This window comes from Blennius ocellaris (genome assembly GCF_963422515.1).
Source record: "Blennius ocellaris genome assembly, chromosome: 5".
NCBI classification, from domain to species: domain Eukaryota; kingdom Metazoa; phylum Chordata; class Actinopteri; order Blenniiformes; family Blenniidae; genus Blennius; species Blennius ocellaris.
In genome coordinates, this window is record NC_137654.1 from 22,335,918 (window position 1) to 22,362,914 (window position 26,997).

Below are 26,997 nucleotides of genomic sequence, written 5' to 3' on the forward strand. Positions count from 1 at the left end.
AGAAGAGTTACTGTTTTCATTAAAAGCACAAGTAGACAGGCTTTACATCATCTAAATTGGACTGTTATGTGGGGATGTTGATATTCAGGTCTACATCATGAGTTAGTTCACCCACATTCTTACTTTATCTGTCGTAGGGGTTCCTCTGTCTGCGCAGTGTTCTTTTTGTTTTTTTTCTGTTTGAAATGAAACATTCATGGTACATCAAATAAAATCTGCCTCCACCCTCTCCCCACCTTCCGCGTCTCCAAATCGGACATTTTCTCTGAGCCGGTGCCACATAACGCTAATTGTAGACAGCAAGCTTCTGCTGCAAATTAAGACAATTCTTCTTGCAACGTAATGCCGATTTAAGAGTGTCCGGTTCTTTAGGTGGAAACAAAAAGGCGTCAGCGCAGAGCGCAAATCCCATTCAAACAGGTGTGAGGAGCAGGAACGGTCCCAGGTGGCGCATGTTGATCGGATACGTGGCCATATAGGAGCTCACTGTGAGCATCTTTGCGCTTTTTTTTTTTTTTTTAAGGGTTGAGCAAGCAACCCGCATCCGAAAATAGTGTTGCCTATGAAAAGTAGGTCGATAGGAACTGAGAGCGACGTTTGTTTCCACGCTTTTGTCTGTTCTTTGTTGTTTAGCGAGGACTGTGCTGGTTTTTTTTCTTCTTTTTTTTTCTTTCATAGCCTCCCCTTGTGCGGAGCGTTTTACGCACAGGTGGGAGATACCCGCTCAGCCTAGGACAGCCCCCCTCTCTCTCTCTCTCTCTCTCTCTCTTTCTCTCTCTGCTCCTCAGCGGATGATGTGAGGAAGTGACATTTTTTCCCCCGCTGCGGTTCGGGACAGTACTGCCTCTCTTCAAACAGGTGTGCGGCTGTCCGGGTCACTTTCTGCCGAGACACCGCGGGGAGGGAGCGTCCCCCCAAAAGAAAACCCAGAACCACAGCCTTTTTCCTGGACTCGGGACAGCCGGGGGTGGGGGGGCGGGGGGGTGGGGGGGGACCAGAGGAGGAAGGAGAGAACCAGCCCGTTCAAGTCTTTTTTTTCTTTATTAGCCCGGGCTGTTTTCAGCGGCTTCTGACACGCCGAGAGAGAGAGAGAGAGAGGGGGGGAGAGAGGGAGAGAGGGGGAGAGATGGCAACGAAAAAGGCGTGCGTGGATGCGCCCAAAAGGAGCCGGAGTCCGGTCGTGTTGGAGGCGGAGATGTTCAGTGAATTTCAGGACTGGTGTCTCCGGACTTATGGAGACTCCGGCAAAACAAAGACCGTCACCCGGCGAAAATATAACAAAATCATGCAGACACTGTTGCAGAGCGACGAGTCGGACGGCGTTTACGTCGACAACAGCCACATCAACGCCAAATTCAAATTTTGGGTGAAGTCTAAAGGATTTCAGGTCGGCACCAACGTCCTGGGAGAGCACAACAAGAAAGGAGCTCCAGGGAAACCCGTCCTATATGTCCCGGTCAAGTCAACGGTAAAGTGTGTGTGCGTGTGTGTGTGTGTGTGTGTGTGTGTGTGTGTGTGTGTGTGTGTGTGTGTGTGTGTGTGTGTGTGTGTGTGTGTGTGTGTGTGTGTGTGTGTGTGTGTGTGTGTGTGTGTGTGTGTTGGAGAGAGACACGGGGGACAACGGTCGCGTCCACACGCGCGAGGTGTCCCGCTGCCGCCTCTTAACTTGTCATTATTTCAGACTGCACGCATGCACCTGTCACGTGAATAAGAAAAAAATAGAAAATAGAAAAAAGAAAAGAAAGGCAACTTGTAACGTTCTCAGGCGTCCCGACTCGCCCTCGTCCTTCCTCCATGAAGCTTCACTTTGTCCACATCCCAACCAGAACAGCCCTACTCTCATCCCCCTGCTGCCATAGCAACGCCGGTGCCTCCTGGCGATGGCAATTGTAAAAAAGAAAAAAAAGGTGGACGATATCGCGCTCAGCCATCTCGCCGGTGAGCTCGAAGTCCTGTCAGCCGCGCGCAGCCGGGCGCAAAGCACGAGATAATTGACTATTGACAACATTTTTTTTTGTTTGTTTGAAACCGTTGCCGTTCAAGTCCCGTGCAGCCCGGTGCGGTGACGCCGTGCGCGCGCACGTGGATGCAGCGGCATGTTGGTGGTGGGTCGGGCAGCCCGTGTCAGTGCGTCGGCTGCTCTGGCATGCCCATTGAGGCGCTTCAGTATATCAACGCCAACTTCGGGGCGTCAGAATGAGCTCGGTGTTGCGGGTTTCAGCGGGTATGAAGGGGAAAAAAAAAAAAAAAACAACACAAAAAAAACACGATTTGTTAAGGAACGCACCGCGCGCTCGCACTGTCCCAGCTTAAACCGAGAAATACCGACTGTGTCCGCACGCCTGCAAACACTCATCTGTTTTAGTCCGAGACAGCAACGATATGCTCATGAAATACCGGAATATGTGGCGTTTTAATGTGATTCCTGTGCGTGACAGGCAGTGTGAGTGTGCGCCACACTTTTCATTGTCCTGGGCGGGATGCGGATCGGCTCGCAGGCACTCGTTGCTCTGGCAACACCTGTGCAGCCCAGGATAGCCTGCCTGTCTGCCTCTGCCGCATTTCTTTATTATTGTGACACCTAACCGACATCCAGCTCCGTATTTGAGACTGTCCACGCGCTGGGGGGAAGATAATGAAATCAATCCCTACTTTTAATGGAGAGTTGGGAGCCGTGCGTAATTGGTGACCACGTGAGGGGCTGTGGCAGGAAACAAAAGGGTCTGCTCGGGACCGATAGCGACGTACGCCCACAGTTGGTGCTCAGACTTCACTTCTCCGTGCTCCTGGATAATAAGGTGGTGATGCTCCCTCGGTAAAATGGAGGTCAGGTCACGCTCCGGCCCGTCAAGGGTTAAAGCCGCGCGTCCTTATTTGTGGCAAAGATAAACATGTGCACGACGAACTGTCAGTCAGTGCTCCCGGTGGCGCTGTGTGTGCGCGCGCGCGCATACACGCGCGTGCTCGTGCGCGCCCACGTCGACGTGGGGTGCTTTGGGCCCGCTGTGCCAGCGAGGAGACAACCACCATTTTAAATAAGCGCCTTCGGGAATACACCCCCCACCCCCCCACAGACACACACACACACACACACACACTCACACACACACACACACACTCACACACACCCTGCCGGGACAATGTCCCTGTGGACTCCAAAGAGCAGGGACACATTTTGTGTTAAACTAAAGGACATATTAGCTCTGATTCGAGGCCGGATCCTTTGATTTGAGCTGAATGGCAGTGATCCCTCTACAGGTGCTTTACCTGTGTGAATGAGGAATCCAGATCCAGGCCAACTGTCTTCACAAAACTCCTCTAATCTCCGCTCAATATTATGTTTCCCTCTGGGCAGGGGGGGGGGGGGGGGGGGGGGGGGGGGCAGGTGTGAGGCGTCTCTGCAGGTGCAGCTGGGACCAAAAACTGTGTTTGTTGATTAGCTTTTGTCTGTGGCTTTTGCCATTTCTTGTTGATCTTGTTGATATGATTTATTTATTTTTTTGTCCTCCCATGCCGCACAAGAAAAAAAAAAAACAATTCTCTGAGCTGTGTTTTTTGTTGATTTCTCTGCGAGGCACGTTTAACGCCAGCCAAGCCGATACAACTTTGAGGCCAAAGGAGGCTGAGAAAGGCAGATTCCCTCTGAAGAAGTGAGGCTCTGTGTTTATTGGAGAGGAGTGCACACGCGCTTTTGTAGCCAATATCATAAAGCAGGGGAAAACCTCCCCCTGACTCAGCTCCACTTGGGAAATTTAAACAACAAACACAAAAACATCAGCCAACACAAGCTGCTTCTAATGATGAGTCAGAAGCCACAAATCAACCAATTTATATTCATGTGACTGTATTAGAAAGCGCGATTCTTTAACCAGCGTGTGCTTTTTTTAAATACGGCTGCCCAGGCCGGTGGAAGAGTGACACACACACACACACACACATGCACACACAATGGTCAGTGGCTGCACACAGGGCTGCAGGGCCGGGGGCGTGTCTCTGGAGCTCCAGCCCTGGAAGCCCCACTGCAGCTGCTCCCAGGGTGTGCCAAGTTTCTGTACGGGGGCAGGCATGGGCCTAAATGACAGGGAGGCAGGGTGGGGGCAGGGATGGATGGTGGCTTGATGTGCAGACAGAGAAGGTCTCTTCTATGTGTCAGTGAAGCGCACAAGGCGGCTTCAGTGTGTGACGGGACAGAGAAGGCAGGGCACTGTAGCAGCACACTGGTGGTAGATGCCTCTTTTCAAGCCGGACAGAGAATTATTTTTTTCTTTTCTGTCGTCCGTCCCTGTCATCCTGCTCACGTCGTCTCGCCCCTGCCTCTGCTGCTGGGAGGAACCCAGCAGCCCCTCAGTGTGGAGATGCAACCTCGTTTAGCTCTCATTATGTCCTGATTAGAGAACGCTACGGAGGAGGAGGAGGAGGGGAACGGGACCAGGAGCAGACACGGGAGATGCACCACAGAACGGCGCACAACGCAGGCACAGACCTTTTAGCAAGTGCGGCCAATTTCAAGAGAGACGCTCAAAACGCCCCGTTTGATACCCTCCAACCGACGCGAGCATCGTACTGAAAATGTTGAAATACAGCGAGCTGTTGCTTTTTGTTGCCATGCCAACTGAAATCTGTAAATATCTCAGTTCATTTGTCTCTCGGCAAGCTTTTGGTGGCCCTGCTCTCACACGCAGACCCACAGAAATACTTTATGTGGCGTTGAGGACAAGCAGACGCAAGTACGTCTTCGGTCAACGTGAGCTTCATTCTTCAATATCATACAAAATTAAAAAAAAAAAAAAGCAACAAAAAAACCCCATAATGAAAGCACTTCTGCCAATAATATACACAAATGAGACATCTGTAAAGCGATGAATCCAAGACCCCAGGAGGCCTCATATTTATTGGTGGATGCCTCCAAAAAATCGATCCGAAGACAAGTCAGATTTTATTTCACACAAGTTGTTCATGAGACAGAAAGAAAGACTAAATCGGGCATGATTGACAGTCCATTGGCTCAAAATTGGCAACAAATGCTGCAGGAAACATATGAGATGTCTTGTGTGGTCCAGGTCCCAAGATACTGATGGAAATAGTTTATCCCCAGCCAGGAAACCAGCTGCTTCAGCTCTACTTGCAAAGACTTTTGCTAATTGAGTAATGGTAACAATTTTTTCGAACATTTTAATTTAAATTTAAGAATCTGCAGTTTTGTCTGCACATGTACAACAAGTGTGTAAAACACTTTGTATTATTTGTTGTTTCTGTGATGGAAATGAGCATTTCCTGGCATTTTATTGAAAAACGCTCCATTAATTTATAGTTATTGCTGAAACAAGTTAAAGTTCCGACCATTTGAAGAGCAGGACAGGATACAGGCAAAGAAGCTCGACATTGAATAATTTTCAACGGTTTACAAAGAAAGGCTTGTCCTGGGACACCTCCTCCTCGTGCGGAAAGCACAAATTGTCAATCCTAATCTGTGTGATGGAAAATGGGCCCTAAATGTTTGCGCCTCACCGTCAGACGGGAAGAGGAACATCATCATTATTATCTGATTAATTAGTCCGCATTTCCCCCGAGAGCACGGCTTTTGTGGAAGGGCCACAGAGTCAAAAGAATACTGGCCCTATTATTCGGCAGCATTTGCATTAATGCCATTTTCTTCCTTCCACGGTGAGTCTGGCGTATCTTTTTTTTTTTGTTTGGTCCCTGACTGGATGGCGCTTATTAGGAGCAACACATGGGCTCCCGATCATGAGTTCAAATGGCAAAACGCTCACGAGCCCCAACAAGAATCACCTCGGCTGTTTTCATCTCGGGGATGAATTCGTCCGAGTGCGAGAGGTGGCGGCCGTGACTCCATTCCCCGTGTTTCCGGAGCCCGTAAAGATGGAGACTTGCTTGTTCGAGGGCAGAGACTTTTCTTTGTTCACCGAGAGTCAAATATAAAGATGCACAAAGAACAAGTTTACATCAGCATGTGTGTGTGTGTGTGTGTGTGTGTATATACACATGGTCATGAAAGATGTTGCTATGTTACTGTGACTTTCGTAAATGGGAGACGAAATCCATACGAGCACGTATGGCGGTGGTTTTGCGCGTGGATGTGTGTGCCGGTACAAAGAGGGGGTCGCTGATCGCATGCTCTGTGTTTCCTCCCTTCAGCACCCTCTCTGTTGCCATGGAGAGACAGTTCTTTGCTTTCCATAGGAGGAGAAATTAACACCATTTTTAACTGGCCCGGGGGCCTCCCCCCTGTGTGGGAGATAGTCTGAGTTGTGCTTCACACGCACACTCGCACGCACACACACACACACACACACACACACGCACACACACACACACACACACACTCACACACACACACAGTCTTTAAGATGGCAATAATCTTCCTACCACACCGCTACTGTCATCTCTAATACCTTTGCAAGGCCAACGTTTAACGAAGTGGGACAGTATGATAATAGCAGGAAAATGACGAAATGGACTCTGGGATATGATGATGTATGAGCGAGTCATTTACATACCATTTTGAGTCAGCGACTGGAACGTCAACAGTGCCAGTCTAGGGGGGGGGGGGGGGGGCATTGGGACTGCCTGCGTCTCCATCCAGCTCTGTGGGATATTGGGGGGGGGGGGGGGGGTGTCACACACTTTATCAAATAATGTTCATCATGGAAGCTGCTGAAAGAGAAGCTCTCTGTCTCTCTCTCTTTCACATGTCGGACAGAGAGGTTGGGCTGGGTACACCTAATGAGGATTTAATGACAGTGTTTTATGAATTGAAGCAGACCGGGGTGGATGGCAGTGGGGAGAAAGGAGATAGAAGGGGACGTCTGGGTTTATGTTTAAAAAAAAAAATTAAAAAATGGGAAGACTGTGGAGGTAATAGTCACTGCTATCCCCGATTTTCATCACACAAACCTTTATCTCTCGCTGTCTTCCCAGAAGAAACAAGGATTGTCCCATTTATGTGTCCATTAGCCGTTTGATAGATTTACAGAGGGGAGATGGGCCTTTAAAAGATGACCTGTTGTCACATCTGCAGTGAGATAATCTGAGTCATGAGTAGTGTTGACACAGCCATCTTTACTCTCCCTCCTTCCTGTCCATACACACACACACACACACACACGCACACACACACACACACACACACACACACACACACGCACGCACACACACAACTCAAGCAACTCACCGTCCAGTCTCTGGGATGAAACGCTAGCAATTGTACATTTCTGCAAACCACGGATACAGCGAATGTTAACTTTGAAGTGGTAATATTTGATAGTAGGACATAGGGCATCATCTAGTGGAATAAATAATTTACACATAAGCAATGAAGAACATTTGGAGGACGGGTATGTAACTATTTTACTGCTTTATCCAGCACTGGAAGAGGAGGGGAACCCGCTGGAGACACACACACACACACACACACACACACACACACACACACACACACACACACACACACACACACACACACACACACACACACACACACACACACACACACACACACCAGTAAATGTGGATTTACACAGGGAAAACATGCAAACTCCACACAGAAAGGCCCCCATGCCCCCCACTAAAGACTCTGCCTGAGTCCCAGTGAGGCGCCACGTTATGTCACTGAAGGGATGGGATGTAAATATACTGGAGGTCTGACTAGTAAATAGGGATATCAAATCTAGAATGCCTTTCCTCCACTTTGAAGTACTTATACTGAATATATGCCAGATATATTGTAACATATGGAATCAAATGCGACTGGTTATAATTTTCGTCACCTACAAGTAGTTTTAGTGCCGAAACCAATTCTATTGAATGGTGGTCTTGAAGAGCCTCAGCGCTTAGATGTATAAACACTAAACCAAGTCTTCTGAAGCAAATCCACTTCATGTCAAGTCTATGCTGTCTTGCTATTGTTAGACTTTCTGGTGGCTAAACCTTTACGATCTTGAGGACTCTGTGCATTTATTGAATCTAATCAAGTCATTTCAGTAATTAAACTATTAAAAATGGACAAAATTTGAGCCTCAGTACTTTGCCCAAGTGTTGGGTGATTATTTCAATTCAAACCATGTAACACTGGGAAATTTCCATTTTAAGCCAAAGCAGCATTCTTTTCAAAGCTCAGTAATTTTGGCGGATACACATTTGGACCAAAACCATTGATTTTCAAGGTAAATCCAAGCAACTCTGCATCCCTTTGACTGATTTGACATGTAAAAACAACCACACTATGTTGTGTCACCTTCGTAACAGCAACTTTCTATCTTTAAAGCGTGACAAAGGAGGCCCAGGGAGCCTGTGATTGTTATAAATGTAGACAAGAACAATATTCATGAAATACATTTCAGAAATGTGACATTCACTGTATCCACCGATTGTGCGGAAATTGCAGACAATTGTAAGATTTTTTTCCCTGCAGACTGGGCGGCGGCGTGCAGCCCCCCCCCGTGTAAAAATAATATCGCCATATATTTGCTGCCTGACGTCGAAAGTTAAGTGAACGGCCTTATTTTCAGATTATCGCGTGTTCATGTGTTCACCAGTGGAGCTAATTTTCTTGTGTGATGCACGCCGCCTATGTTCGCCGGCCTGTCTTTGTGACCCAGCTGCTTCCTATGAACCCCCTCCTCACCACCTCCTCCTCCTCCTCATCCTCCTCCTCCTCCTGACCTGCCTGTGTGCAGGACTGCTCCTCTCTCCCCTCAGCAAATGCACGTGTGTGTATGTGTGCGTGTGCGTGTGTGTGCGCGTGCGTGTGACTTGCCAGCGGGGGTGGGGGCAGCCGACTCAACCCCTCCAGTCTCCTAGCAACAGAGCGGTTTGGTGCGGGACAGGGGGGGGGAGGAGGAGGGAATGGAGGCTGGTTGTACAGTGACTGTGGAGAGCAAAGTCCTATGGGATTATAAAGATGGAGAGAAGGAGGGAAGGGAGAAGGAGGGCGAGAGTTTTGCAGTGTTGTTGGCGATTAGGGATGCTGACATGCCTCCTTTTGCTCTTTAAAGCGCAGCGCCACTGAAGACGCCGAATATCCACGGCGCCGCTCAACAGCTGTTCTCCTCCGAGATGCCTCGGCTCTGAGCTCTGCCCGGTAGACATATCCTGCGCTTTAAGCACACACACACTCTCTGAAACTACGGGTGAATGTTTAACTCCCCGATGACTTGTGTGTGTGAAAAGTGAACGATAAAGACAAATATTTCTTCACGCCATGTAAATCTATTGATTCAACACTCAGATCTTTTTGGGGTCTATTTTGAAGTTGTTTTTTTTCTCTCTCTGCGCGTTATGATCGTACACATGATTTATTTTCTGGAGCTTTACAAGCAAAATGTCACTTTCATCCACTCCTGCCATCATTGATCTTGTTCACTGATTTGATGGATAGAACAGGGGCAGTCCTTCATGGGGTGGGGGGGGGGGGGGGGGGGGGGGGGGATACACCTCAGGGTCCGGGCACAGGAGAGTTACTGTCATTAGTAACTTCAAATCAAATTCATATGACTGAACATACTGTGAACAGTACATTGCAGACCAGGCCCATACAATTCACTGCAACTATTTATCGTGGTTGCTAATAACTTGAGCCAGTGGCTGACTTACAGTATATTCACAGTGAATTTATATCACGGACGTTTACAACTGCATGATCAGCCAGTGTCTATTCGGCTGCAACTTGGCTCGTTTGCACACTGGATACACTTTCTGCTGCATCAGGGATCTGAACCCAGACTATTTACACTGACGGTCAAGACTTAACCCAGTTCCCCACAAGTAAAGCGTCTGTATTGTGTTTGAATGCACCTTGGCGTTGGGGAGGAGTTGTCTCCTGTCCCACTTATTGACCCGGGCTGGATGTTTTCCACAAGTGGGACATCACATACATAGCTACGATACAAAATATATTGTGATAACAGGTTGTTTTTTTCCCCCCAGGAAAAACCTGCTACATATAGGATTATGTACATTTTTGCTTTTTTGCACGAACTTCCATGAGTGAGACAGAGCATGGTATCTGATTACTTCATTTTGTCTCAACTCTCACTGTTAGAAAAAAAAAAAGAAAAAAGAAAAAGAAAAGCTGCAAAAAGCTTTGTGAGTGTGAGTCCAGGCCATGGTGGCTGCAATATTATGTATGTGTTTCCTATTTGGCTCAGGTCAAAGGAAAAGGCTCCCAGCAGAATCTCCTGTGAGCTTCTTGGATATTTTGCCTGTGGAGGATGCTGCAGCAGTGTGGGAGCACTGCACACCCCACAGTTGTATGAGATTATCCAAATCCAGCGTGAATGGACCCGGCACCATTGTCCCGAGCAGCAACAGCGGCGGCGGCGGCGGCAGCAGCAGCAGCAGCTCTGGCGGTTGGCGGCGGTGATGTCACCAGAAGAAAAGCTGATGATACCTCCAAGTGCGATAGATTACAGCTGTGATGATGAGGCGGAGGGGATTGCTATTATTTCATTTATTATCATTACATTTAGCTCATGCTGACAGGGGAGAGTGGCTGGAGTGAGAGGGGAGCAAGAGAGGGAGAGAGAGAGAGAGCGACTGGAGGAGAGGGGCCGGATTAAAACAAACCCGCTCTGTGAGCTGGTTTTAGTTGCCATGGCAACGATCATTACCTCGCACTTGGGAGAGCAGGAGCAAGGAGAGAGAAGAGGAGGAGAAGTAGGAGGAGGATGGGGGTAGAAGGGATGGAAGGAAGAAAAAAAAAGACGGGACGGGTATGGGATGAAGACAGGGAGGTGCTGGGAAAGAGGACGCTGTTGGAGGAAAACAAGAAAATTAAATGTCAGATCCTGGGAATGGCAGAAATGTCATGAAGGGGAGGGGTATAAAAAAAAAAAAGAAGTGTGATTTCTCAACGCCGAGGGGACAACTTTTTGAACTCGGGACCCGACTCTCACTCAAACAAGAAAAGATCACTTTGGAACTACAACCTAATCTACAGAAAATGTCAGAGCTTGTCATATATTTGCCTGCAAGAGGTGGACTTCAAGAAAAAAAAAAAAAAATAATAATTAAATGCCTAAATCCATTTGTTCCATTTTATGCTTGCCGGGGCACTTTGTGTTCAAAACATCAGCAGGTGCAGGAAATATAACGATAAGCAGGGTAAGATTTGCCGGGGGGATGGGCTATGTACCGACCCCCCCCCCCCCCACACACACACACACACACACACACACACACACACACACACACACACACCACCCTTCTGCTAAATAATTTTTATCATGGGAGGGAAAAATCTATCCTGTCTTCATTAAAGCTGCTTCACCTGCATATGGAACAAAACAACTGAATGTATATTGATTTTAAAATCCAAATAAAACACGGCTGCACACTCTTCCATGTCCAAAGTGACACAATATACAAGTTTGATCATGGGTAATATCATCGTTAATGATTCCTAAGATCGATTCAGCATTGTATTGTGCGTGCTCGTTGGACGCTTTTACTTAAAAAAGTTTGTCAAGTCTTTTTATATGGTCTGCAACTGTTGCATACATTTTGAATAAAATCCTTCGCAGTTTTGAACTTTATTAATTTTCAGCTATTTTATAAATTTATTCATATCAACATTTTTTTTACTGGAGTTATCTGTGTCACGCTGGGATGGCTCCCCTCTCCTCTCCGCTCCCTCTGGCTTGTTCACAAATCGCACCCTGCTGATACGATCTGCTGGAAAATGTTAAGTGTCGATGGTTTGCATGGAGGCAGCGAGGGGATGAAAGAGTTCTTTAGAGGGAAAGATGGAGGCAGAAAGGAGAGGAAAGCCCCATGTGGTGCTGCGGATGGAGGCCGTTGTCCTGGCGATCCTACTTCTATGGTGTGTCACATGACCCTTTGCCCAGCACACCTGCCCGAGAGAAATCAGTGGCAGTTTCTATGGCGACAGGGTCAGCAGTACAGGAGGCAGGATGGCTGCCAGAGGTGGTGGTGGTGGTGGTGGTGGTGGTGGTGGTAGGAGGAGGAGGGACTGTTGGTCTTGTACAGTGTCTGTGGTGTTATTTTTAAACATGGGAACGATGAGGGGATGGTTCTCGACTCATGGTGGGCAAATTCTCCCAAAGGGCCACATGAGAACTGGGACTGCTGCAGAGGCTTGAGCCACAAGTAAAACTTATTTCTGCCCAGCACTAAACCATATCTTAATAAAAAAGCACTCTGGTTAACATGGCGTTGATAAGCTACTCTGCTTCGGTCAAATTTTCGCCAGACAGTTAAAAGTGCAGCCACAAGCAGAAACTAGGTATGTTTAAAAGGAAAAGCAGCTGTAGCATGGATGTGACTGGTCATTGTACCTTAACCTTGGTTTGAGGATGTGTGCCTGCAGGACGCGCAAGGTCCACGTCTTTTGTAGTGGGAGGCGGGAGGTGGGATGGACACAACGAAGCAGCTTGTTTCAGCTCGTCGTGAGACAGAAACGTCACTCACACGTCCGGCTCTGTCCAACTAAAAGCCGGTCCGAGCGCTCTAAACTCCGCTGTCTGTGTGTCCCAGTGTTCCGACGGCAATTCGACGCAGGACAACTCGTCTCTAAAGCGCGTCGCTGTGGTCGAGGACTTCTTTGACATCATCTACGCCATGCACGTGGAGATGGGTGCAGATCCCGGCAGGGCGCCCAAACACGCGGGCCAGAAGAAGACCTACAAAGCGGTGAGTAAACAGATAAAAAAAACAAAACCAAAACAAACACTGCACAGAGTCAACATGAAGCCAACATCATTGTATTTAATTTCCTCTGGTCTCATTTCGATCAACAATATGACCCTTGTGTCCAAACCTGTTGGTGTGAAACAGAATTATGAGCACGTGGTTACATGGATGATTAAAAAATAAATAAATAAATTAAATTAAATTAAATTAAATTAAAAAAAATACAAAATAAAATAATAATTATTATATATTATTATTATATTATTATATTATATATATATATAAATATATAAATATATAAATATATATATTTATATATATATATATATATATATATATATATATATATATATATATATATATATATATATATATATATATATATATATATTTAAAGGAAACTAACACATTTCAAATTCTCAGAGAATGGCAAAATCACACGTTTCTATATTTTTAAGCAAGTGTTATAATTACAGTTGATAGTCGGCTATCGGCAAAGCTAATTAGATTTTCCAACGTTTATAAAGTCAAAGGATTAAACACATCAGTCGCAGTCATCCTTTGAGGAAGATCAATGTCAGAACAACAGAACTGGGTCAAAACCTGAATCCTATGGAATATGAGAGGGATTGTGACTTGAGAATTACCGAGTGGAGTAGGAAATTGACCAAAATGGAAAACTCTTCCGCTTTATTTGCTTCCCGTACTGCCTCCCGCAACCAGTAATATAATTTTTTTTATATATAGATATAATCTGCATTAGTCAGTAAAAAGAAAACTATATGCATCTTCATTTATTTATTTTTGTTTTTACATTTTGAAAGAATAATGGCGCTCATACATCATTGCAGACGTTTGGGAGCAGTGGTTAGTTTCAAGTGTTAAACTAGAATAACAATAAAATTACTTAAAAGAAAGTTATATGTAAAATAATTAAAAAAAATAACTGTCCAAAATGTAAATTGGCCAAGCAATGATGAAACTTTACAAAGGATTTAATTTTAGCTGTGCAAAAATGATTAAAAGAACTGGAATGGTTTCGTACTATTTCATTCAGTTCGTCAAACAAAATTGAAACATAAATACCCTTGATTTAAAGACTGAGCAAAAAGTATTCATATAGGTTTTTTTTCTTTATTTCAATGGTATTTTTTTTCTTGAATGTGGCAAAAATCTTTTTTTCTAATGTCAATTATTAATATGATGTTCAAAAGGGTTGAACTCATTATGGAGGCTGCAGCACAGAACAGTAGAGAGTTGTCCATACACACACATGCAGTTTGCCTTTATGCAATTAAACCTTTTTTCTTCTTCGTCTTCTTTTAACTTATGCGACTGGTTAGCTATGCAAGACAATTGAGTGTTGTGAATAATTCCATTCCACGCCATCAACTTCCGGACCTGCAGCAGACTTTCCATGCGAGGGCGGGAGCAGAAGTGAATGTGAAGTGGAGAGCAAATCATTGAGTGAATAAATAAAATGTTGAACCAGTCACTGAATGAACAAGTCAAAGAGGGAACGGACCAATGACTCAACAAATCAAAGGTTGGAGGAATCATTGAGCGAAGGATTGAGTGAGTAAATTAGTGAAGGAGTCAAACACTGAATGAACCACTGACTCAATGAATGAATTTGGATGGATCATTAAGTGAATAAACCAAATAGTGAAAGAAGTACTTTCAACAAACCAGTCAGTGAACTCCTCAAACATTCAAAAAAAATCTGAAGTTTGAAGGAATCTGCGGCTAAAAGTGTCTGAAACATTAAACTAAACGTTATGAACACATGAGGTCACAGTAGCTCAGAATGGGCGACTATTACGAGCTCTTCTCAGCTCTTCACAGCTGGAAAGAGAACCAAAGCTGTACCTTTTCCTAAAGGGCTGATAAAGTGACTGATTGGACTTATTATATTTCAAATGCACTTAAAATACCAGTGGCACATCAGTGACATGGTGCCTGGTCTCTTATTTACAGTAAGAAAGCATGCAGGAGCCAGGACGAGTCAGTGAATCACGAGTCACGAGTTTTGAGTCTTCAAGACTCGTCTATCACTATTTGACCAAGATGACGTGAGCTCGTCTGTAGGTTAATATCTTGACTAATATCAGAGAAAGAAGTTGCTCCTCCACACTCTGTCATTTCAAAACTCTTTAAATTGATTGATTTACATTCCGACCTGAATTTGTGTTCTGAACTTCTACCGGCATTCATAGTTTTGTGAACATGTGCACGGAGCGTGTTTATTTACGTCTATTATCTATTATTACGCCTAATGAGTTCGCTTTAAGGTTGATTACCACGTTAAAACATTTGGGAACTTCGTACTTATTTCATATTTTTATTAGGTAAACGTATGTCGGTTTATAGAAGTTGTGAACGTTTTGAAACGTCATATTCCACGTGAATCTGGAGGAACTACTTTTCTTCCGCCTGTCTTAGCTGCACTGAAGCTCTGAAAACAGGAAGGTTTGTTAGTGGAAAAAAAGATCAATGATGAATTAATGAACACCATGTGCTCCTGTATAATTAGATAACACACTAGGATTTTTAACAAAATCTATATAAGTATTATACCTGAACCTGTGTTATTTGGAAACCTTATTTAACACCTGGGCCTGGGAATCAATTCAATATTCTTTTTTTTTTTTTTTTTTTAACGATGCCAAAGTGAGAAATCTTTTAGTGGTTGCAATACTTGAATTTGTTCTAAAAGAAAAGAAAAGTGTTCTATAATTATGTATTACACTGTGAATGGCAGTACTATACTTGTTAGCCTGGCAGCATGATCATTTTTAGCACCAGGAGTTACCAAGGGAACAACAACATTCACCTTTACCTGCAAAACTACTTGTGTTTTTTTTTTTTTTTTTTTCTTTTCTTCATTTTTCATGTTTCTGGAACAAAGGCAGTCAGTCAGCCTGTGCTTTAAACCGAGGTGTGGTCTCTGCTGGTGTGTGTGTGTGTGTGTGTGTGTGTGTGTGTGTGTGTGTGTGTGTGTGTGTGTGTGTGTGTGTGTGTGGGTGTGTGTGTGTGTGTGTGTGTGTGTGTGTGTGTGTGTGGCGTCTGGGCTTTGTTTGCAGCTCGCAGAAGTGCAGAGGCAGCAATGGGATGGGGGCAGTTCGCAGGACTTTTGGTACCCCCCCCTCCTCTCCTCCTACCTCCCCCCAGGAATGAAATAAAGTCAGAGAGCCAATTCCCGGTGCCCTATAGAGATGTCCTGTCACGTCTCATACAGTGTACCCTTTTGAGGAGGCAGCATCACTGGGGCAGGGCATAATATGGAACTGTCACTGTGGCCTTCTGGGAGGTGCACGCTCCTCTGGGTGGCCTTTTCCCTCTCAGCCGCCTCGAGGGGCAACAAGGGGGTGGGGAGGCCGGGGTGGGGTGGGGGCAAAGGGGATGGCGGGCACCCCCCCACTGCCTCTTCATGGTCACGTGAAGGTCGCATTTTACAGGGAAACGCCAGAGGGGGGGCGAGGACGGAGGGGATGGGTGGCACGGTGGCAGGGACAAACAGAGAGGCTGAGCATGAGAGGGGGAGGGTGAGAGAGAGAGAGAGAGGGTGAAGATGTGCTGCACCTGACAGAGCAGGAAGGGGAAACCATATCAGAAAAAAAATACAAAAAAACCATGTACACCACTTGTGTTTTTATAACCTATCAAAGAAGGAATATGTAGAGGGGTGGTTTGGGGGGGGGGGGCTCCAGCTGGAATTAGGCCATCCAAAAAAGCAACGATTGCCCAAAGGGAGCATTCCTCCTCATGCCATGTTGAGATAACACATAATCGCTGACCCCAAACTTTCTCGCAGTGCAGTAAGAAAACCCACCTGCACGCAGTTTGAGTTCAGCCTGAGCCAAATCTGCTGCCGCCGTCCCCCCCCCCAACAACCCCCCTGAATTCCCCCCCCTGTAACCCAGCCTCTTCCCCCTGCTCCCTCTTCCCCTTGCACAGATAGCAGAGACCTACGCCTTCCTGCCCAGAGAGGCGGTGACTCGGTTCCTAATGAGCTGTGGAGAGTGTCAGAAGAGGATGCACATTAACCCCAGCACTGCGGAGTTCAAAGGTAAAAAGACACACACACCCCCACCTGTGGACTTCCCATTCGATGCCGACACGTCATTAAACGTTTGCTCTATTTTTGAGATCAACCTTTCGGAGTTAGCTGATGCTCATTTCCGTTTACACATCCCGGCGTGGCAGGAACCAGTCTCAACCTTCTGCATATGTATATTCTCATCGTGACATTGGTTGTAGACGTTGATGTGAGATGTTTGCAGTCGCCGTCTGCCGGGGTGTATCAATCCCGTCAGACGCTAAATGTGAGCCGTTGTGATCTCCGAGGTGTTTGCACTCTGGAGAGTTTCCGATTCGAAACCTCCTAAATAAAACAGAATGTGTACATCCATCATCAGCATGATGTAACAAAGACTCAAGAGGTGGCCCGTCCTCGAGGGCTTCACTGAGCGTCCATAACGTGATCACAGGGTTCCTCTAGTGGCCGGAGAGGGGAGTGCAAACCAGCTGCCAGCCACATTGTTTCACTCCAGGTGTTACAGCACAGCCCAGGCCTGGATCGCAGCCATCGCTGATGTTATTGTGCCGTGTCATGCTTATCACTTCACTAAAAAAAAAAAAAATCAACAAACAACGAACATGTGAAAGACAAAGACTGGTGTTTGTCCTGCAGCCTACTCAAAGATTACACTCCTTTTCACACTCAGAACTTTTAAAAAAAAAATTCTCAGGCAACATATACATATTATTTGAATTCAGTTTGATACTGAGGGTTTTTCTCTTCACCAGTTTAAGGCTGCAAAGAAACATCCAATCCACAGAGAATTCAAAGAAAGCAAAAAACCAACAAACACACATGTAACAATAGAGTATGCTCCACAAACATGTTTTTTTTTATGATCTATTCAGCTTCAAGGTGAAGCTGACTCGGGTCTGTGTATATTGTAATCACGCTCGTCAAAAGAGTGGGTGTAAACAGACGGTAAAATGCAGAGTCATGTTCTGCAGAGAAAGGAGAGCTGAACAATGGGACATATTACTAAGCATTTTTCTGTTGGTGTGCGTTGACACTGTATATGTTTTGACGGAGTTGAAGTAAATTTAATGTTCAACCTCACAGCATCAAATCACATTCATAAATCACAGCATCAGTGTCAGTTACAGTTTCAGTTTAAAGCGTTTATGCATAAATCATGGAAAAATATAATCCAGTGATTGACGACATTTTCAAACTATTTATCATTCTGGAAGGAGTGAATTGTAATAATAGTCATTTACACACACGCATGCACACCGGAAGAACAGCTGCAGAAAACTAATGCACGGGCAGGTATTAAGAATTCTTTTGGCATTCTTTTGTTTGTTTGATTGTTCTTATGTTACATTAACATACAATGTATTAAAGCAGTAAACATATCCAGCATGTTTAACCGTGACTGTTTTCAACCCGAAGTGTATTTTGACGATCAAGGTGGTGAGATTAGTCAAAAATGCCGATAGTTGTATTGTACATTGACATGTGTCTTTTATTGATTTTGACTTTTCTGATGATGGGTTCAATGGGGGAAATGCAGAATAAAACAACTAACCTGCTTTCATGTATCTGCACCTTCCTCTCTCTCTCTCTATATATATATATATATCTATATATCTATATCTATATCTATATCTATATCTATCTATCTATAGCGAATATATATATATATATATATATATATATATATATATATATATATATATATTGAATGTTGAAAACATATATTGAATGTTTTGTTGTTTTTGAAATTGCCAGAAAACGACAGACCCACTTCGCTGGTCCCGGACCTCATCGATTACAACATGCCTCTCACTGCCACCTACCTGAAACAGATGAAATTACAGTGCATGACCGCCCCTGAAAGGGTAAGTGCCTCCTTGTGGACTGTGTGCACACACTGGCTATAAAAGCTATCCCCCCTTTTTATTGGAGAACCGGGCCTTGTTTACGTCTCCCCCATTCATTTGTACCATTAATTCAAAGCTGTGGGGAGAGAGATGCTCTGTTCGGGCCAAATAGGACGTCCTTCCTCCCAACTTTTAATTCATTATTAAACAATCGGAGCGGTCCTCCCCCCTGCTGGGAGCTGGGAGGAGGAGCCCCGCGTGAAGTGAGGATTAGGAGAGCTTCTGTGCACGGTGACGTCACGGCCAGGCCCCTCCCACGTGTGGATGTGACAGAAACACTCAGGAACTGCTGCCAATGAAGTGCGGGGAGCGGCACTTCATGATGATAATGTAGACCTCACTCGCGCATAATTAGGATTATCCGGAACAATGACCCAGACTGTGATTCGCGGGTGAGTAACAAATGAATAAATGCCCAGAGTGTCGGTAGCATCTGTGTATAGTGTCCGAACAACCCAATAATTTAATAATTAACCACCGCAGAGGGGTTTTTTTCTTTTCTTTTCTTTTCTTTTTTTTAATTCCAGGGTTGTAGGAGACTTGTAAGTGATTTGCTCCGTATCTGCGCCGCTCTGCTCTGCCGTTCAGAGCAGAAAGCTGGTTCAAGATGCAGCAGGTTTGCTGTGTTGACAAAAGCAGATCAGGGACGTGTGTTCAGTCTGTTGCGGCTTCGCTCCTCCACTGCCTGCACGCGCTGCCTCGCAGAAGTTTGCCGATTATTACCATCCAGCACTTGTGTTTTGCGAAGACACCCAGTAAACACGATGCTGCCATAGGGAGGCAGTGGAATTGGATGTGTTTTCTATTATTCAAACGTAAGCATAATAATCTGCGCCTTTTATCTAATATTATCAAATAATAATAACATAACAACGGTGATGACGTCAGAGGCTCTTCTTAACATGACCAGCCAAGTTGCTGATGTTCTGAGTAAATAATAAGTGGCAAATATCTATAGAACATAGAAACATTTTGAGTTTTTGCATGAAATAGCGGATTATCAGATTATTTATCGGTGAAATTATAGTTTCTACTTTTCCGAGAAATATCCGGATTCTTCAAAATCTGCCAAAAAACACAAAAGCAAGAATATAAAGCAAAATATTTGGGAGTTTTTCCTCATAAAATTACTTATTGTGAAACAAAAAGTGAAGATGTTTGTCTATAAGCTTTTCACATAACATATCTGGATCTTACAACTCACAGAAACTGAGAACAGATTAATATAGAGGTATTTCTATGAACCAACCATCTCATCATAATAAATTGAAGTCCTTGTATTTTTGCAGTTTGTGTAATAAGACAGAAAGATGTAACACATATTGAAGCAATTAAAAAAAATCTCTCAGTATTAATTTTCTTCGTCAAAAAGACAGTTGATCAGCCTGCTGTTTGAATATTTCAGAAATATCTTGATGCGACCAGCAGGAACATGCAACTTATTCTCATGTATAAAACGTAAAATGCCTGAAATGTTCACACTTTGGTCTACAAGTTGTAGCTTTATCACTTATATGAGCTGCATCACATTCCGGACATTTTGCTCTGTTATAAAACATCCCTGCCATCACTCATTTTAAACTGCTTTCATAAGCTGGTCCTCAGTGTAAAAGGTACTTCATCCTTTTCTGAGAGTCATCTATTCCCAAAGTGCCGCCATTAATGAAGCCACAATTTCCAACTAAGATACAGTATAATCAGAGCTCCCTCTACGTCTCTCGCTTTTCTTTTTAATGCCGCATGGCTCACTTGGTACCTAATAGAGCCGTCACTGAGCATTTTGGTCCTCCACAAACCCCTTAACAGAGGGACCGCTGCTTAGTCCCAGGAGTTTAGGCCTATTTGTGTGCTCGTGTGGGATGAACGAGATGACGGGATGCGTTGCTGCTCCGCTCCTGTCACATGGAGGTAGTTCTGCTCTCTCTCTCTCTCTCCCTGACTGTGAGATGCCAGCTGACACACTGTGGCAATGCATGCCGGTCATTCATGTAGACGCGCTGCAAGCCGACCGGGGAGGCTGCAGCGCCGCTCGGCTCAGCTCGGCTCTGAAATGTAAATATAATCCACGTTTTGGAAGCAGAGCTCAGGCCGTCCGTCGAATAGTTTGTGAGCTTATCCCGCCCTCCTTAGCTAATCCTTTTGCCCCCGTGGGTTACTCATGTTTGTATTACGCTACAACAAGCATCTTCAGGGTCTCGGCGTAACCGAGTTTAAAAATAGCAGTGCTCCGAGAAGAAACGCGGGAGTGAAAGAGAGACGCTCCTGCATGTCCACTCTCACTCTGCTCTTTGGCTTAACGAGACATCAGTTCATGTTGTTGTTGTTTTGTTTTGTTTTTTTAAGTTTTCAACTGATATTCACAATTACGATGACGCGAGCTTAAGTGCGAGACACTCCTGTCCCTGTTATTTGGTAGTTGCCCTCCGTGCTGGGCAGATCACTCCCCTTTGCGTGGGTTTGTTTTTGGCCTCCTGCATCTTTTGCAAAATAGCACTTCAAGTTCAAATAAAAGATAGAGATTTAAAGCTTTATGCGTGAGAAGACGACCAGCAGAGAAGTGAGAAACAAACAACCGTAAGGATCAACATGATGCAGACTGATGGAGCCAAGAATCAATCAGGAGCTTATAGATAGATAGATAGATAGATAGATAGATAGATAGATAGATAGATATGGCTGTGTGTAGAGTGAGTGAAGGGCTCTGTGCAGGACTGAAGTCTCCCGGCAGTCTTTAACTACAAACCGTCCATCACCAGGTGGTCCTCTTAACTTTTATTTGATGCTCAGTGGGGGGGGGGGGGCCCATGCAGTACTGTGCTGTTTCTGCTGACTCCATCCTCTGTAGTTAATTTATCCGGGTGGTGGAGTTTATTAAAGACAGGTTACAAGCATGAAAGATCGCACGTCCATCACAGAGCTAAAGCACACGGAGAGAAAGACATTCGTCGCTCACACACATCCAGCGCCAGTTTATTGTCGACGGTTATGGATCTTGTGAGAGACTTTACACTGGAAGGACGTCTCGCTGTTAGAAAGGAGTATGAACAACTTATGATTTCTCTTTAGGAAAGTTTGTCTTTGTGATCACTGTAAAAAAATTTTTTTTAAAAAGCAGTTATGCTTCCACTGTGAACATGACTGATACTAGTTGCTGTAAGAAATGTAAGGATCTTATGTTGTTAAGTAACAAAGTACACATAATTATTGTAACTCAGTGGAGTTTGAAGACATGTTACTTTTTCTGCCAGGTAACTGTAGCTGATCTTGTTTTAATTTGGCGGGTTTTGTGCCAGATACCTTTCCCAACACAATCAACAACAGCAGTATGACTCAAACCACCAAACTCCCATTTACTTACAGTTCTTACATACGAAAACAAGTATTTTGTTTTTTATAGTTTATGAAAATGTATTAAAACCATTTAAAGATCTGATATTTCTGTGCTTTAAAGATGTATTTTATTTGTATGAGTTTATTGTAGCGTAACATGAGGAATATGGCCTGGTCCTTTTACAATTGCTACATTTTCTCTTATCAAAGCGATTTTCTTCCTACAATAATCTATTTTTACAATATTTTATTTTCTTATATTTTCTTTCTATTCTGCTTTCCTGACTTTTTGCACTTTTCCTATAAATGAGCCGAAAGAAAAGATTTCTTTTTGAATTCAACATTTTTTATAAACTTGAAACGGACATAAAAAGACAGAAAAGCGACATAACCCCCCCGATGAAGGAGCAGATTATCAGTGTCGACAATATTTTAAAAACCTTTGGTGTTTTCACAGCTGCTGTATTTGAATGTGAATAATATCTGCAGCCGATTTGTCCTGTATTCAGTATGAACCAATAATGCGTTTGCCGTTTTCATTGGGGGGTCTCACCACTTTCTCCCGGCGGCTCCTCAGGATGACAGCTCGGTGAGCAGCGAGGACATGAACGCCGCCGAGCCCGCCTGGGTGGCGGCCGAGCAGCCGGCAGTGCCTGAGCCGAGCCCGCCCAACGGAGAGCGTGTGAGCAACCCGGCGGCCATCGTCAAAGACGAGGACGGTAAGACTCAAGCTGCGCGTGGTTTATTGGTGTTTGCATGTTGTGTTTATATCTCCTCCCCGTTTTGTTTGTGTTGACAATTTGGAGACGCTCCGAGGGGACAGGGGGGTGTGGGCAGGGGGTGGGGGGGCTGGCGCATACTGTTGTTGCGCGGGGGAAACAGCTTGCCTCATTCTTAACGGACTAATCCACATAAATCCACTCTTACAGCGGGCGGGACACCAGTGCAGCCCCAATCCAACGTGCACCCCTCTCGCTCTCTGGGTTAAAAGAAGTAGGGCAAAGGGCCGGTGTTTAACCTACACAGATTAGGCACCGCTGCAGATTCCACATGCAATTGAAAGGGAATCAATCTGCGGGGGGGGGGGGGGGGGGGGGGTTACACATGTGGAAATCAACACGAACTGAAAAAACAGGCCCCTTCTCCCTCATCGCTCTCTCTCTTTGCTGCGAAACTCCTTTAAGTCTCATTTTTATTTGTTTTGACAGTTGACCCCAATACTCACTTCCTTAACAATTTCACAAGGCAGGAAGTCCCTCCCCCCTAACCCCCCCCCCCCCTTGCTATGTCCTCCCACTCCCCTCTTAGAGCCGATATGATTCCTTGTTGTAGAAAACAATCCCATATTAAAAACGATGACAAACGTCCGCTCATCTCTCGCCGTCCCGTTCCCTCCCCTCCGCCAGACGACGACTCCTCGGAGAGCGGCAGCGCCAACGGGCTTCCCGCCCTGACCTCGCCGGACGCGCTGGCCGTGGGCGGGAACCCCCCAGATGGCGGGGCCTCTTTTAGGGAGGTGACGGAGAACGGGCTGAACGCGCCCCTGGACTTCAGCACCACCTCGTCCTCGTCGTCCTCGGAGGATCAGCAGCCGGTCAATCTGAGCGACAGACTGCTGCCCGCCGGGAGCTCGCCGCCCAACTCCTACCCCGCCGACCCCGGCAGGAAGTACCCCGTCAAAGCAGAGTACGCCAACAAGGTGAGGAGACGAAAGTTGTTGTGTCTTTGTCCGAGCGGAGACGAACGGCGTGTCGGCGTGACGTGTAACGTGTGGCGCCGGTGTTCTGTAGTCCCCTCCGTACAGCTCAGGAAGCTATGACTCTGTGAAGACCGAACTGAGCATGAGCGCAGAGGACTTGACCTCTGCCCGGGCACAGATAATCGACGACGACGACGACGATCACGACGACCACGATGACAGCGACAAGATCAACGACGCGGAGGGGATGGACCCCGAGAGACTCAAAGCCTTCAATGTAAGTCACTACGTGGACCGCGGCCGCAGAATTATGACCTATCGTGTTCTGTTGACACTGGTGACCGGTGCAGGGTTAACCACGCTCATGTTTAATTTTCTCCATGAATACCGCAAGTTGTTCAAAATTCAATTGAGAGTCTTCACATGTTTTGTGGTGAGTGAAAAAAATCTAAAGCAGAAATTAGACATTTGACAATTTTTCTCTGCAGGCCTGTAACAACTACCGGTAACTGTTCTTCTTAATCAAAAGTGAAGACTCTTTGGTATCTCTTGCTATTTATCCCCCTAAATATTACTTTTGACAGATTGTATTGAATTCAAATCTCTGGTACTTGATATTTCTTAATATTCTATCTGTCCTGATTGACCGCAGCGTGATTAAGAGATGAAAAATAAAGAAAAGATTAAGCTCATGAACACAGATGAATTTGAAAATAAATAGTAGGACAACCAGTCTCGACTTGAGATATTTTCATGTCACAAAAAGTACAAAGAATAAATGACAATAGAGTAAAAGTGTGAAATATAAAAAAAAATAGAGGCAATTTGTCTATGAATTAAAAACATGAAATATTAAATTCTCGATAAATTAAAAAAAATACAATCAAGATCATTTACATTCTGCACATTATTCACGATTGACGCACCTTCTATTTAGACACGTGTGAAAAGACATACAAATGCAGGTCAGCAGCTACGAACACTGAATTTGTACTTTCTGAACAAACACAGTAGTACTTGCAGGAAAAGGTTTCTTTTTTTATTATTATTATTTATTATTTCTAATGTAAAGTGTTTGTTATCAGTCAGATAAAAAATAATATACACATTTTGTTCAAAAAAAACATTATTATTAAATTCTAGAAAAAAAATAGAAATTGTCCTGCATTTGAGTGATACATTTCTCCATCCTCCTGTTTTCATCACCTCCCCCTCCTTCTTCATCCTCACATCTTCTACCTCCCCCATCCTCCCCTGCGTTTCCTCGTTCCTCTTTTGTTTCGGCTCTCACACCCCTCTCCCTCTCCACCTTGCACCCCCCCCACCCCACCCCACCCCGCTGCATTTTTCTGCTCTACATCCCCTCGCTCCCCTCCCCCTCTCTGCCTCGCCCTCTTTTTTTTTCTTCCTTCCCTTCCCCTGTCAGATGTTTGTTCGTCTGTTCGTGGACGAGAATCTGGACCGCATGGTGCCCATCTCCAAACAGCCCAAGGAGAAGATCCAGGCCATCATCGAGTCCTGCAGCCGTCAGTTCCCAGAGTTCCAGGAGCGCTCTCGCAAGCGCATCCGCACCTACCTCAAATCCTGCCGCCGCATGAAAAAAGGTGGTTTCGAGGTACAGAGTCGACCCCCCCCCCGCCTTCGGCGCAAATGTTTCCTCCATCACTCCGACACTCATCTCAAATTCGCCAAACCCTTCACATGTCTAACGTGGAAATGTCACTGGTCCTCCTCCCAAGATACGACCGACGCCTCCTCACCTCACCTCCGCCATGGCCGAGAACATCCTCGCCGCCGCCTGCGAGAGCGAAACCAGAAACGCCGCCAAGAGGATGCGTCTTGACGTCTACCAGGCGACGGTAAGTGCCGCGTCACCCCGCGTTTGAACTCCTGGCGGTTTCAGCTCAAACCCAAACGGACTTTTCACTCCCCCCCCCGCAGGATGAACCCGCCTCTGTGGACAAACCCAACCCCAGGGACCCGGCGTCCGTGGCCCCGTCAGCGTTCGCCATTTCCTCTGCCGCGTTTGCCCAAGACCAGCTCTACACCAACGGAGGCCTCAACTATAACCTGCGGGGATACGGGACGGTCGGCAGCAACCAGCAGACCGCCGGCGCTGCGCAGACCAACGGTGAGCCGCCGTCCAGGTCGCACATTGAAAGAAAAGATGGAGGTCCGTCAAAACGCCTCGCGGGCCCGAGCTCGTCCGGCGGTTTTCATTGAGGCCAGACAGTCGTCACTTTTAGCACCTCAACAGTCTATCGGTGCCAAGACACTTGAAAACCCAGAAAATCCTCTGGAGTAAACCCAACTTCATCACAAACCTGATGGAATTCTCAGACTTAACATTTATTCCAGAAATGGAATGATTCGATATGAAGATGTGCCAGTTGTGACAAAGCATCTATTAGTTCTGAATCCAAATGTACAAGAAATTAAGTTGCATATCTTTAACTGAACTCGTGATGCCCGTCATCGTTCTGTCAGTGTGAGTTTTTAAAGAGTCTTCCAGGGAAAGGCAGAAATCACAAGAACATTGAAGTCTCCCGTATCTCATCCACATTCATGTTGCATTAGTTTTTGACGTAATTCTCATTTATTTACTTATTACTGTGACAAACACCTTTTTAATAGTTAAAAAGAAATCAACAGTAATGTGATACTTAGGAAATAAGTTCATTAGGACAGTACAGTCCATATTTAATATATATATTTTTTAACAATTGTATCTCTAAATGTATTTCAATGTGTGTGTGTTGCAGTGTATTTACTTGGCCGGTCCGTAATGTGTTCACGTTGTGTCCACAGGTCCCACAGATCTGAGTATGAAGTCCGTCGGACCGAACTCCACCTCCAGCTCCAACAGTCACGGCCAGGGGGGCGGCGGCGGCGGCGCCTCGGCCCAGCTCAGCCCTCCGGAGGTGACGGCGGTGAGGCAGCTAATCGCCGGGTACCGGGAGTCGGCGGCCTTCCTGCTCCGCTCCGCCGACGAGCTGGAGAACCTGATCCTGCAGCAGAACTGAGTCCGAGCCAAACCGTGCCAACACCCTCCACCCTCCCCGGCCTGTCCATCCGTGTCTCTCTCTCACACACACACACACACACACACACACACACACACACACACACACACACACACACACACACACACACACACACACACACACACACACACACACACACACACACGTATGTTTGGACAGACGCTCGCATACAAAAGACACAATTGTACACGAGGGATTCTGCAAAGCACAGTGGGTCCTGTAGGTACGGTACCTTTACTCAACCCCACATGTTTATGTATTCGGGATGGGCCAGAACATATCACAGCCTGA

The 26,997-nt window shown here is 45.6% G+C and overlaps 1 protein-coding gene across 1 annotated transcript; it reads left to right on the plus strand.

The window, feature by feature from the left end:
• Window positions 1–1,126: 1,126 nt before the first annotated feature.
• On the plus strand, window positions 1,127–26,685 carry nol4la (nucleolar protein 4-like a; the record flags this gene model as incomplete). Its single annotated transcript, XM_080497205.1, has 11 exons — window positions 1,127–1,468; window positions 12,514–12,669; window positions 16,627–16,738; window positions 18,482–18,591; window positions 22,541–22,682; window positions 23,370–23,662; window positions 23,754–23,939; window positions 25,089–25,277; window positions 25,402–25,521; window positions 25,604–25,793; window positions 26,471–26,685. 11 exons carry the CDS (start codon window positions 1,127–1,129, stop codon window positions 26,683–26,685), a joined length of 2,055 nt encoding a protein of 684 aa, XP_080353331.1.
• Window positions 26,686–26,997: the final 312 nt, after the last annotated feature.